At 48.0% G+C, this 13,033-nt stretch overlaps 1 protein-coding gene across 4 annotated transcripts in view; it reads left to right on the top strand.

Moving 5' to 3' along the window:
- Window positions 1–1,073: 1,073 nt before the first annotated feature.
- TRIP11 (thyroid hormone receptor interactor 11) overlaps window positions 1,074–13,033 on the top strand; it is a 79,630-nt gene continuing 67,670 nt past the window's right edge. For 3 of the 4 annotated variants that reach the window (XM_026651298.1, XM_026651297.1, XM_026651300.1), the window contains exons 1-4: window positions 1,074–1,540; window positions 9,776–9,852; window positions 10,800–10,910; window positions 12,394–12,672. In XM_026651298.1, the coding sequence (XP_026507083.1) occupies window positions 1,402–1,540; window positions 9,776–9,852; window positions 10,800–10,910; window positions 12,394–12,672 (606 nt within the window). In that variant the 5' untranslated portion in view covers window positions 1,074–1,401. The remainder of the gene's footprint in view (window positions 1,541–9,775; window positions 9,853–10,799; window positions 10,911–12,393; window positions 12,673–13,033) is intronic. The other variant, XM_026651299.1, reaches the window with a different exon arrangement.

Genomic DNA, 13,033 nt, shown 5'->3' with positions numbered 1-13,033 from the left:
CCAGGTTTGTGTGTTGCTGGCGGGATGCGAGGGGCTCGGCTCGGGGACTCCCCGGGGGTCAGGTCTGTGTGTAGCTGGCAGGGTGCGAGGGGTGAGGGGACTCCCTGGGGGCCAGGTTTGTGTGCAGCTGGTGGGAGGCGGGGGGCTCGGGGACTCCCCGGGGATCAGGTGTGTGCATAGTTGCGGGGTGACTCCCCCGGGGCCAGGTTTGTGTGTAGCTGGTGGGGTGTGAGGGGACTCCCCAGGGGCCAGGTTTGTGTGTAGTTGGCAGGGTGTGAGGGGATCCCCCCCCCTGGGGGCAGGTGTGTGCATAGCTAGCGGGGGGCTTGGGGACTCCCCAGGGGCCCAGTTTGTGTGTAGCTAGCGGGGGCTGAGGGGGACCCCGGGCGCAGGTTTGTGTGTCGCTGATGGGGGGACCCCCGGAGGGCAGTTTGTGTGTAGCTGGCAGGGTGTGAGGGGACCCCCGGGGGCAGGTGTGTGCGTAGCTAGTGGGGTGTGAGGGGACCCCTCGGGGCCTGGTGTGTGCGTAGGTAGCGGGGGGACCGTGGGGGACAGGTTTGGGTGTATCTGGCGGAGGGCGAAGGGGCCCTCGGGCGCAGGTTTGTGTGCAGCTGGTGGGGTGTGAGGGGACCCCCCGGGGACTGGTGTGTGCGTAGCTAGCGGAGGGCGAGGAGACCCCCGGGGGGCAGGTTTGTGTGTAGCTGGCGAGGGGACCCCCGGGGGGCAGGTTTGTGTGTAGCTGGCGGAGTCTTCGCACAAATGAGAGGAGACCAAGGGCGCCTGGCAGTGGAAGCAGCCAAGGTTGGAGGCCCCGTGCGGCCAGTGCTACGGCTCGCGGTGAGAGTGGCGCTAGCGGACTGTCGGTGAAGCAGACGCCCCGGCCAGGTGCCCCGGGAGCGAGCTCCGGCGGCAGCACATGCCGCTAACCTACGGCTGGAGAGAATATGCTGTTCGACCGCCGCCACTATCCCGAGCGCCTTTGCTGCCGTGTACACGTCCCAGTAGTCGTGACGCCGCTCTAGCCGCAGGCAGCGATTCTCTATGGTTATGCAGGGAGTCTGTGTGGGCTCGGAGGTGTCATGGCGTCCGTCGAGGTGGCAGCGCCTGAAGCTGCCGGGAGGAGCCGCTGAAGCCGCGCTCCGAGCCGGGGAGGGAGTAATGGCCGGGGCGCTGGGACTCTTTGACTAGGCGCCAGCAGGAGCCCGGTTGTTCCTGCGCGTGCGAGCCGGGCGGGGTGGCAGGAGCCGGCTCTCCGAGCCCAGGCTGCCCAGCCCCCGGGGGAGATAGCGAGCCGGGGCTGAGCTGTTCTGGGGTCCGGCGCCAACCCTGGTGCGGGTGCTGCCTCGGGGAGGCCTCTGGCCAGCGCTGAGGACAGTTGGGGTCCGTTGAGCAGCAGCGGAGATGGCCTCCTGGTTAGGGGGCCTGGGCTCGGGGCTGGGCCAGTCCCTGGGGCAGGTAGGGGGCAGCTTGTCCTCCCTTACCGGCCAGATCTCCAGCTTCACCAAAGACATCCTGCTGGAGGGCACCGAGGAAGTGGGAGGTAAGAGAGGGCCTGGGGGGGAGGGGAGGAGAGTTGCTGCGGCGGCCATGGGGGTGCCAACCCTCTGCGATGAGTGTGGGGCCGGGGGGCACTGAGTGCTGGGGAAAGATTTTCATCTCTATGGGCTGTGATGCTTTATATGTGTGTTTAGTACTATGTACTCATCTGATAGCATATTAATGATAATTAATAACTAAGAGATGTAGCAGTTGTTGTAAGTGGGTAACAGTTCATTTAGGACTGTGCCCAGCTAGACCACCTGAATTTAGAGATTAACATGACTGAGATTTTAAGTGTCTTACTGGAGTATACCAGTTTAACGAGAGAATTGCTACCTTCATTTTCCTTTTTTTAACAATAATAAAGAGAAATAAAATGTTTAGTGGTAGTGGAGTTTGTTGTTACACCTGTTGGAGTTGGTGCGGGGTAGCATTAACACTGCTGATCAAAACAACCAAAATTTGCCCTGGCAAATTACTTCTATGTGTTTTTTCTGGAAGGCCATATGCTTGCGCTCTCTCTCCCCCCCCCCTTTTTTTTTCTCTCTCAAGTTCTTATTCTGTGCACATCACACTATCAGGGCTCTGTGGAGAATAAACTTAGCAAAGCAAGCTATTATAGTATAAACTTATTTAGAGGTATATATATTGCAAAAGTTATTGGCATGTGTCCTGTTCCTGTTCTGATTTTGTTGTCCTGAAGTGTTGGAATTGCATTAGGGTACTTTGTTGACCAGGTTTGAAAGCATATCAAACTTGTTTTTGGCTTATTATGTTTATTCAGTTTATCTACAGCTTGGCTTGATCGGTTCCATTTCGAATGGGGGAAGTTTTCTAAAACTGCAAACAAATTGCTAGTTCAGTATTTTCCACATATGTATGTGATTGTAAGTCTGACGTGTCTCCCAGGCAAGGCTTTAATATAATTGAATTTTTTCTTATTTATATTACAGTAGTGCCCAAAAAATCCAATCAAGATCGGAGCCCATTGCATTAAGTACAACAAAATAGGAAAACACAGTCCTGTCTGAAAGCGCTTACAATCTAAAATGATAAAAAGAGGCAAAGGGGAACAAAAGGGATGTAATGTACAAGCAAAGTGATCAGTTCAGTGACAGTCATACACAGTGTTAATTCTGTGTCTGTTTTAGTATTGGTGTTTAATTTTTCCAAGGCATTTAAGCTTTTTAAATTATACGTTTGACTTTGCCTGTTATAGCTACACCTCTACCTCGATATAACGCTACCCGATATAACATGAATTCGGATATAACACGGTAAAGCAGTGCTCCGGGAGGGCGGGGCTGCGCACTCCGGTGGATCAAAGCAAGTTCAATATAACGCGGTTTCACCTATAACACGGTAAGATTTTTTGGCTCCTGAGGACAGCGTTATATCGAGGTAGAGGTGTATCTGCCTAACATGGTGAAAATATACATACATTAATATAGTTAACATAATATTACATCTGAAAATTATGGCTTTGTTAGAGAAATACTCTTTAATTGAAGCCTTTGTGATTTTAATGGTTGTGTTACTACCAATAGTAGGACCAGAATTTGGAATTAAATAACATAATTTCACAAGTTTGATCTTATGAAGTAGGTAATCAGCAAAGTAGGAATTCTCTGCAGGCAGGCAGTTCCAATATTAAGTGCTTCCAATATTAAGTGGGATGAAGATATTTTGGTTACAGGACTGCCAATATAAAAATGCTCCAAAAGAGAGAGGAGTTTGTTCTGATGGCTGCAATATACTCTGAGAAAAGATTGTCTATTTCCCTCTACTCTGAAAGATCTACTTACAGTTTTAGATTTAATAATTGTTTTAACATTCCCAAGCTTATATTATAGTACAAGCTTTGTTATCTGGCATGTTGGGGGAATGGGGGGTGTCAGTAAGTCATTCAAGTTAACCAAGAGGGAGAGAGTTTGGGCGTAGGAGGGGGCTCAGAGCTAGGGGTTGGGTATGGGAGGGGGTGCCGGATCCGGGCGGCGCTCACCTCAGGCAGCTCCCCTGCTGCTCCTAGGTGGAGGTGCAGCTAGATGGCTCTGCGTGCTGCTTCTGCCTGCAGGCACCGATCCCGCAGCTCCCATTGGCCGTGGTTCCTGGACAATGGGAGCTGCGGAGCCAGCATGTGGGGCAGCGCGCAGAGCCGCCTAGCTGTGCCTCTGCCTAGGAGCAGCAGGGACATGTTGTTTGCGGGGAGCTGGCCGAGGTTTGCGCCGTCCAGGTCCGGCACCCCACACTTCTTCCCGTGCCTCAACACCCTCCCCCGAGCCATCTCTCACACCCAAACTTCCTCCCCGAGCCCACGCCCTGCACCTCCTCCCACATTCCAACTCCCTCATGTCCGTTCCTCCACCTAGGAGCAGCAGGGACATGTTGTTTCCGGGAAGCCATGCGGAGCCAGGTAGGGAGCCTGCTGGCCCTGCGCCAACCGGACTATAAACTGGACTTTCAATGAGGATCAGAAATACCAGTTTATAGAGCTTTCCGGTTGGTAAAATGCCAGATAACAGCTATTACTGTAATTTGATTTGGAACCACATTTCACTTAAATGGATGCATCATCATGGACCATTCTTCTGTTACCTCGAAGTAGTATTAAGAGATATGCAGGATTCAAACTTCTTTGAATAAAGAGTTGACAGTTCTTTTACTATGTTTGTATGCTGTCAGTGTGTGTTGCTCCTGTTCTTTTAATATGGAGATATACCTATCTCATAGAACTGGAAGGGACCTTGAAAGGTCATTGAGTCCAGTCCCCTCCCTTCACAGCAGGACCAAGTACCATCCCTGACAGATTTTTGCCTCAGATCCCTAAATGGCCCCCTCAAGGATTGAATTTACAACCCTGGGTTTAGCAGGTCAATGCTCAAACCACTGAGCTATTCCTCGCACCCTTCTGCCCAATGATGCCTTTGGAAATATGATGTTTCAGCTCAGTGAGAATTCTTTCCATAAATATTTATGTAACCCTTCTGCCACGTAGAGCCGGCAGCAGCGAGGGCCAGGTTCAATATCTAGGGGTTCCTTTTCAACAATACAACACACAACTATCTCTAGCCCCCATCCAGTAACCTGGGAAAATTATACACCACCCCAGGGCACCTCTGAGAGGCAATACTTCCCCACTCGCAAGCACAGAGTCTGAGTGTAGAAAAGAAACTTTTAATGAAAAGAGGGAAGTCAACCGACAGTAATTAGGGAAAATGCCACAATCAGGATTCATAATCGTAAAATTGTGAGCAGGACACCTACCCCAGAGTGCGTGGGGCTGTGCCTTCTGCCTCATGTTCTTGAGTTCTACAACCAAAAGTTCCTTTTCTGTGCCCCTCGCTGCTCCCTCACCATACCCCACTCACCGTGGTTGTCCTTGGTAAGTGAGGACCCAGGGTTCAGAGGTGCATCTGTCTGAGTTCTCCCACCCAGGGAAAAAGGCACCTTGCTTTCTCCACCATCTAAGCACTTGCTCTGCCTAGCTGCCTGCCAGCTGCTCATTCCTCTCTGGTGGCCGCCTGCTTTTTCCGCTCCACTCACCAGCCACCATTCCACTTGCTGGTCACCTTCTACCGCCTGCCTCTCTTCTGTGACCTTGGCAGGTCAGTCTCTTGAGGTTTCACCCAGCTCTCGGTGATAGCTCTTAGGCCTTGGCTACACTTGCAGCTGTACAGAGCTGTGAGTTAAACCAGTCTTCGTACAGCTGAGTAGGGAAAGTGCTGCAGTCTGTCCACATTGACAACTGCCAGCGCACTGTCATGGCCACATTTGTGGCAATTGCAGCGCCATTGGGAGCGGTGCATTATGGGCAGCTATCCCACAGAGCACCTCTTCCCATTCTGGCGCCGTGGGTTGTGGGAAGGGGGCGTGGGTGCGGGGGATTCTGGGTCCTGTCCCAACGCCCCGTGATGCATCGCTTCACATCCCAGAAATCCCTTTGTTTCTGTCCACCTTTGGCGCCATCTTTCAACGGTTTCTGTGCAGCGCAATCTGTCTGCGGGAAATGGAGTCCGAACTGCTGAGGCGTATGCTGACGAGTCTCGCCAGCAGGTCACGTTTGGCTGTCGAACTATTCCTTAAGATCCCAAGTGAGAGTGAGGAGTCCGACGATGCTATCGAGCCGCGTAATGCATACGACACGAAATTGCTTGTGGCATTCACGGACATGCCCAGCACCGTGGAACGCCGCTTTTGGGCTCGGGAAACAAGCACTGAGTGGTGGGATCACATCGTCATGGAAGTCTGGGATGATGAGCAGTGGTTGAAGAACTTTCGGATGAGAAAAGCCACTTTCATGGGACTGTGTGAGGAGCTCGCCCCCACCCTGCGGCGCAAGCACACGAGATTGAGAGCTGCCCTGCCAGTGGAGAAGCAGGTGGCTATTGCAATCTGGAAGCTGGCAACTCCAGACAGCTACTGGTCGGTTGCAAACCAGTTTGGAGTGGGAAAGTCGACCGTTGGAATCATGTTGATGCAAGTTTGCAGGGCCATTAATCGCATCCTACTCAGAAGAACCGTGACTCTGGGTAACGTGCAGGACATTGTGGATGGCTTTGCACAAATGGGTTTCCCTAACTGTGGAGGGGCGATAGATGGGACGCACATTTCTATTCTGGCACCACCCCACCTAGCATCCGAGTACGTTAATCGGAAGGGGTATTTCTCTATGGTTCTCCAGGCACTTGTGGATCACCATGGGCATTTCATTGACATTAACACAGGCTGGCCAGGAAAGGTGCATGACGCATGCATCTTTCGGAACACTTGGCTGTTCAGGAAGCTGCAGGCCGGGAGTTTTTTCCCAGAGCGGAAGATCACAGTAGGGGAAGTTGAAATGCCCATTGTGATCCTTGGAGACCCCGCTTACTCGTTCATGCCGTGGCTCATAAAACCCTACACAGGGAGCCTTGACAGCAGCAAGGAACAGTTCAACTACAGGCTGAGCCGGTGCCGAATGACTGTGGAGTGTGCCTTTGGCTGTTTAAAGGGCCGCTGGCGATCTCTGTATGGGAAGCTGGACTTGGTCGAACACAGCATCCCTGCGGTTATATCCGCGTGCTGTACCCTCCATAATATTTGTGAAGGGAAGGGTGAAAGCTTCACTCAGGCATGGACCTCCGAGGTTGAACACCTGGAGGCTGAATTTGCATAGCCAGAGAGCATGGCTATTACAGGAGCCCAGCGCGGGGCTGCAAGGATTAGGGATGCCTTGAGGGAACAATTTGAGGCTGAAAACCAGCAGTGATATCTGGTGCCCTGCATGGGAGTGAAGTGCAGTAGTTCCAGTCTTTAGGAATCAGTGTTTGCTAAGCAGACTTGCAGTGCCTGTTTATTTCCTGGGCTAAGGAATCTTTTACTTTATGCATTAATAAAGAATGTTTTCAAAGCCAAAAAATTTATTTATTGAAAAGAAACACAACTGCTTGGGAATCAGCAAGGGCAAGCGGGTGGAGTAGGGAACGGTACAGTCACAGATTCGCGTATGTCCTGTCTGGTGTGCTGTGCAGTGAGTGCTGCACTTCAGGATAGCTATACTGCATGGTGATGGGGGTTGAGTGCAGAGGGTAAGGGTCGTGGTTTTCAGGGCTGGGTGGTGAAGATACTGGTGTTGGAGGCAGCTGGTGGCGTGAAGAACCCGGAAGTTGGGGAAAGTGGGTTGGAGGTAACAGTGGGGCACAAGGGAAAGAGTTTTGGGACAAGGGCTGGGGGGCGGGGGGAAGGGGCGTTTGCGGTACTGCTCCTTCCGCATGGCTACGAGCTCCTGGATAGCGTCTGCTTGGTGCTCCAGGATGCTTATGAGCCGATCCGTGCTTTGCCGCCGGTGCGCTGCTTTTTCCTGGCGGATCCTGCTTTCTCTCTCCCTCCAGTTCTGTGCTTTTTCATTCTCTGTAATAGATTGCCGCATCACTTCTTGCAGCATGGCTTCTTTGGTTTTTCGCGGTCTCTTCCTGAGTCTTTGCAGTCTCTGAGCAGGCGATAAGAGGGATGGCTGAGGTCTCAAGGTTGTTGCAGCTGTATAGGCAAAATGCAACATTTAACAGAGGCAGCATTGTTTATAGCAGATAGAGTAATGATTTCCCCCGCACTTAAGGAGGGCACACACAGGGTCTACACAATAGCATAATTTTCCCATCCCAAACAGAGCATACATAACCCACGGGAGCCTCAAAATGGTGAGTAAGGGGGACTGATTGTTTCAGGGCTGTACTGTCCTCTGGGTTTCAGTGACTTGGGGAGAGCCAACAGCTGCAGGGGGCACCTACACTGAACACTGTCCCAACATTTTCCACAGGAGTTCGTCCTGGACGATATCTCGCTGCTGAGGGTGACCTGGGAAGCAAGGGAGGGTCTTCTACTGCAATTCGGCTTCCGCCCTGGCCTATATGCAGCTTGCCTGTGTGCAGCAATTGTCCCCCCGCCCCTTGCGGCACAGTGGCGCGGACACGTTAGCCTGGCTGGGACAAGGACCACGGTGGCTCTCCCAATAAACCTGCGCAAGCGCATTGCACATGTTCTGGATGAGACATTCGAAGAGATTACCGAGGCCGATTACCGCGATGTGATAAACCACATCAATGCACTATTCCGCATCTATGCATGCATGCCTAACCCTCCTCTCCCAAAGAGCCCGCACTGAAAAAATTCCTTCCCGAAAAAAAAAAACGCTTACCGGGAACCTGCTCTTCTGTTTGTCCTCCACCAAGTATCAGCCGCTGCGACTGGCTACCTTCCTCCTGGCTCGAGAAGAGCTCCTGGCTGCATGCCTCCAGGGATTCCGGGGTGTCTCCATCCACCCCACCACCCTCACTCCCGTTCTCCTCCTCCTCCTCCCACCCCAGCTCTGAAGTGTCCATGGTGGTTCTCGGAGTGGAGGTGGGGTTAACCCCAAGTATCACATCCAGCTCTTTGTAGAATCGGCAGGTCGCGGGGGGAGCACCCGAACGGCTGTTTGCTTCGCGGGCTTCGCGGTAGGCACTCCCCAGCTCCTTCACTTTAATCCTGCACTGCAGGGCGTCCCGGTCATGGCCCCTTTCCATCATGTCCTTTGATACCTTCCCGAAGGTATCGTAATTCCTCTGGCTGGAGCGCAGCTGGGACTGGACAACTTCCTCCCCCCAAGCACTGATGAGGTCCAGCAACTCGCCATTGCTCCATGCTGGGGCTCGCTTGGCGCGTGGAGGCATGGTCACCTGGAAAGATTCGCTGATAGCACTCCACGCCACGCCTGGCTGAGCAAACAGGAAGGGGATTTTTAAAATCCCCGAGGAATTTTAAGGGAGGGTCACATGGTTTGTTACCTGAGGCCAGGGCAGTAGAGTTTGAACTGATGACCAGAGTGGCTAGAACAGGCATTGTGGGATACTGCCGAATACTTCTGGAGGCCAGTCACAACGCATTGGGCGGCCACACTGGCGCCGCAGCGCTGCAGCGGCGGCGCAATACACGCTATTCCTCTCGGGGAGGTGGAGTACATGCAGCGCTACAGCCACGGAGATACAGTGCTGCAAATGCCTTGCCAGTGTGGACGGGGAGTGAGTTACAGCGCTGGGGGCGGCTTTACGGCGCTGTAACTCGCAAGTGTAACCAAGGCCTTAGACTGGGCAGAAATGCTGTTCCACCACAAGTGATTGTAAGCTCTTTTGAGCACTTAAAATAACAAAAGGTTCCTAATGTACCTTCATCTATAGTACTGTGCTTTTTCTAATTTTGGTTGTCTCCCTTCAGGAAAGGTATAGCAAATTTAAAAAAGCTCAAAGAAGTGGGACAAAAATTTAGAGGAACCTTGAGATTTATATGTTTTGTGTTGCAAAAATATGATAAGAGGAATTTCATTGAGGTGTTTAAAATTATAAAGGGTACAGTAAAATAGAACATTTAAATATTTTCAGATTAGAATAGTAGTTTTAGATGCAACAGGAATAAATTTACAGTTTGTTACAGTTTGCCATTGGTTCCAAGAAGTTTCTTTAAAAAAAGCCTAGATAACAGAAAATATTCCAAAATCCTGAATTGAAGTGGTTTTTTGCACTGTAGTCCATAAAATGTTTTTAAAAGATAGAAAGGAAAATAACTAATACATTTATGGAGTAATAATATGTAACTAAGCCAAATAAAGACTTTAAAATATCCTCTTTACCTGAGAATGCTATTTTGTGTCTCTTCCTGGGGAATTGTCACAGCCAATTCAGATGAGCACAATGTGAGTGATTATTTTTTTTTTTAAATCTTTCAGATGCACCAACAGAACTCCAAGTATCCAGTTCTAGGCTAAGAGAAATAGAAAGTACTCATGCATCACAGAGATTGGAGGTAAGCAATTCTGGAATGCAGGTAATTAGGAGAAATAAAGGGATGCTGATCAGGGCGATTTTGATTGTTTCTACACATATTAGAAATATGATTTAAAAAAAAAAAGCTCACTCTAGAAATGAGGGTGACAATGATGTTTAAATCCCAATTTTTCAGCCTGGTGACCATCCATCATCACATTCAGAGGGCCAGATTTGTTTAGTGGGCATGGACATGTGTGTTGTAGATTTATCACCTCTTACATTGATTGCCTTCTCCACTTTGATATTGTTCATGTCAGACAGTGGGACCTTGAAATGTAACAATAGCTCCTGGCTCTGATATGGTCTCAAGTCTAGGTTTCTTTTAAGTTTCAGCATTTTTCTGGCTGATAAGGAGATGCTTTATGAATAGCTGGGTTTGCATTTCAGACTTGGCCGCGAATCATAGAATATCAGGGTTGGAAGGGACCTCAGGAGGTCATCTAGTCCAACCCCCTGTTCAAAGCAGGACCAATTCCCAACTAAATCATCCCAGCCAGGGCTCTGTCAAGCCTGACCTTAAAAACCTCTAAGGAAAGTGATTCCACCACCTCCCTAGGTAACCCATTCCAGTGCTTCACCCACCCTCCTAGTGAAAAAGTTTTTCCTAATATCTAACCTAAACCTCCCCCACTGCAACTTGAGACCATTACTCCTTGTTCTGTTATCTGGTACCACTGAGAACAGTCTAGATCCATCCTCAGAACTAATCTAGAAGGTGTAATTTCCAGCCTATAACCCTCAATCCAGATTTTTATATGCGGTATTTTAAATTTCAAAGAGGTGTTTAAGTTTGAAAGAGTAAAGTAGGACAACATGGGAAGTCTGCAACATAGCTATTTTAATTTTTTCTCCCATTAGCAAATTCCTTAGGAACATAAGCTTTAGTTTTTTACATTTATTAATAGTCACTTTGCACTTTTCTAGAATGAGAGACTGAAGAAGGTTTGCAGTGATCTAGAAGAAAAGCATGAAGCAGCAGAGCTTCAGATAAAGCAGTTGTCCATAGAGTACCGAAATCAGCTGCAGCAAAGAGAGGTACAGTGCAGCATAAATAATTTCAGGAAATATATGTCTGTATTCGTTAACAAAAATGTACTACATTAAGTTTGTTTGTATACTTATTGAAGAGATAAAGATATCTATTATACAATCTCTAAAGGTCAGAGGCAAGCAGACCGTTCATCATGGTACAAAGTACCCTATTGCTCATCCTTTCATTTATGCTGTTGCTCATTTATAAATGTACAGATTGTCTCGATCACTCACAAAATGCTTCCAAATCATGTGACATTAGTTGACACTTACACCTGCCAGATGACTTAATATAATGTAGCTATTGATCTAAATAGCCTCAGAAATATCTTGTCTGATGTCACAGTTTCTCCCTATTTTATTACCATTAAGGAACAACAGAGTAGATTAACCACCACATATTATTATAAATTATTTTATAGTCCTAAATCACGCTTTTTGGAAGGATAGGTAAGAAAGAGAAAATTCTCTTTAAAAGTGTTTATTTCTATTGTTCTTTCAGATGTTCATTTGGTTTAAGTGTAGACTTAAAAATGGGACAGGATCAGCATTCGCAGCTCTGGAAAGTGGATTTTTGGGCATAAAGTAATCCTCTATGCATGCAACTGTATAATGTGAGATTTTAGAGTCTTCTAAACAAGGAAAACTATCAACGCATTTATAAAAATTGCTTTTACTGAATGGGTTTTTAGCAGAAAGAATATCTTTGAGACGTGTGTTGCACCCATTGAAGTCAATATCAGATCTCCCATTGACTTCAGTGAGAGCAGGATCAGACCCTTGATTTGTACATGCATAGGAAAGGACATATTGAAGTTGGAAAAGCAACATCTGGATATTTGTAGTATTTTGTCCATTCTGTATCTTAGTGTAAACAATTTTCTTTCGCTCTAAGAGTGACTTCTTTAATATAGTGTGATGTGAATGCAAAACCAGCAATACATTGAAAAGTTGGAGTATAAAATAAGCTCAATTTTAATATCAAAATAAATAACCTGAGGAACCCTGTACTGGTTGCTTTTATTTTAATATTTAATTAAAAAATCTACCACTTTTATATTTAACTGTGTTGTGGGACTTGGCACTCAGAAGCCTTGCTGTAGAATTTAGGTACATTTGCCTGCTAAATACCCCCAAAACCTTTATTTACAAGGGAAGCATTCTTTTTAAGGGGCAGTGCGGATACTTTGCTTATATGGTGCCTTTAGCTGACTAGTGTTTAAATGGTAAAGGAATAATTTTTAGAAGCAGTTTTTACAAGAGTCCTTGCTTTATAAGAGGCCAGTCAAGAACATTCCTCTCCATTGAGTTGGAGAGAAAACACTTTTTTTTTTTCCTAGTGAAAGAACAAGGAGACCTCAGTAATTTTATGTCAGATGAGAATACAAATATCAGGTTTAAATTTCATCTATTTACAAGAGATAAAGTGAATATACTTTGAGATTTTCTTCTTACTAAAATCATGCACTGTATTCTATATATTTAGGTTGAAATCAGCCATCTAAAAGCTAGACAGAATGCACTACAGGAACAATTGCAGAAGTTGCAGACAGCTGCTCAGTCAGCACAGTTAGGAGCTGGTGTTTTGCCACCAACCACTACATCAGCTTCCTTTGTTCCAGTGGTTAGACATCATTCTTCAGGTTTTCAAGGGGATGACATGGACTTTGGAGATGTAATCTGGTCCCAGCAAGAAATAAACAGATTGTCCAATGAAGTTTCTAGACTTGAATCTGAGGTTGACCACTGGATGCTGATAGCACAGGTGGGTGATTTTTCCCTATATTTAGTACATTGAGTGAATTGGTCACTCTTGAAGCCAGTCATGTTCAAGTTCATGTTCAGCAATTATATGTAGAGAAGTAGCATTTAGGTTGACATAGCTGCTGTGCTCAAGGGTGTTACAAATCCACATCCCTGAATACCACATAGCTATGCTGACCTAATCCCCAATGTAGACACGACTAGGATGATGGAAGAGTGCTTCCAGCGACCTAACTACTGTTGCTCAGGGAGGTGGTGTTCCTACAGCAATGGAAAAACCCCTTCTGTTGGTGCAGGCTATGTCTACACTGCAGGGTTATGCTGGCATAGCTGTGGTGCCGTAGTTGCGCTGCATTAATCAC

The sequence above is a fragment of the Terrapene carolina genome, unplaced genomic scaffold (assembly GCF_002925995.2).
Source record: "Terrapene carolina triunguis isolate 2854851 unplaced genomic scaffold, T_m_triunguis-2.0 Scaffold96, whole genome shotgun sequence".
Classification (NCBI taxonomy): Eukaryota; Metazoa; Chordata; order Testudines; family Emydidae; genus Terrapene; species Terrapene triunguis.
Note: the sequence above shows the minus strand (reverse complement) of the source record. Positions and strands in the feature narration are given on the sequence as shown.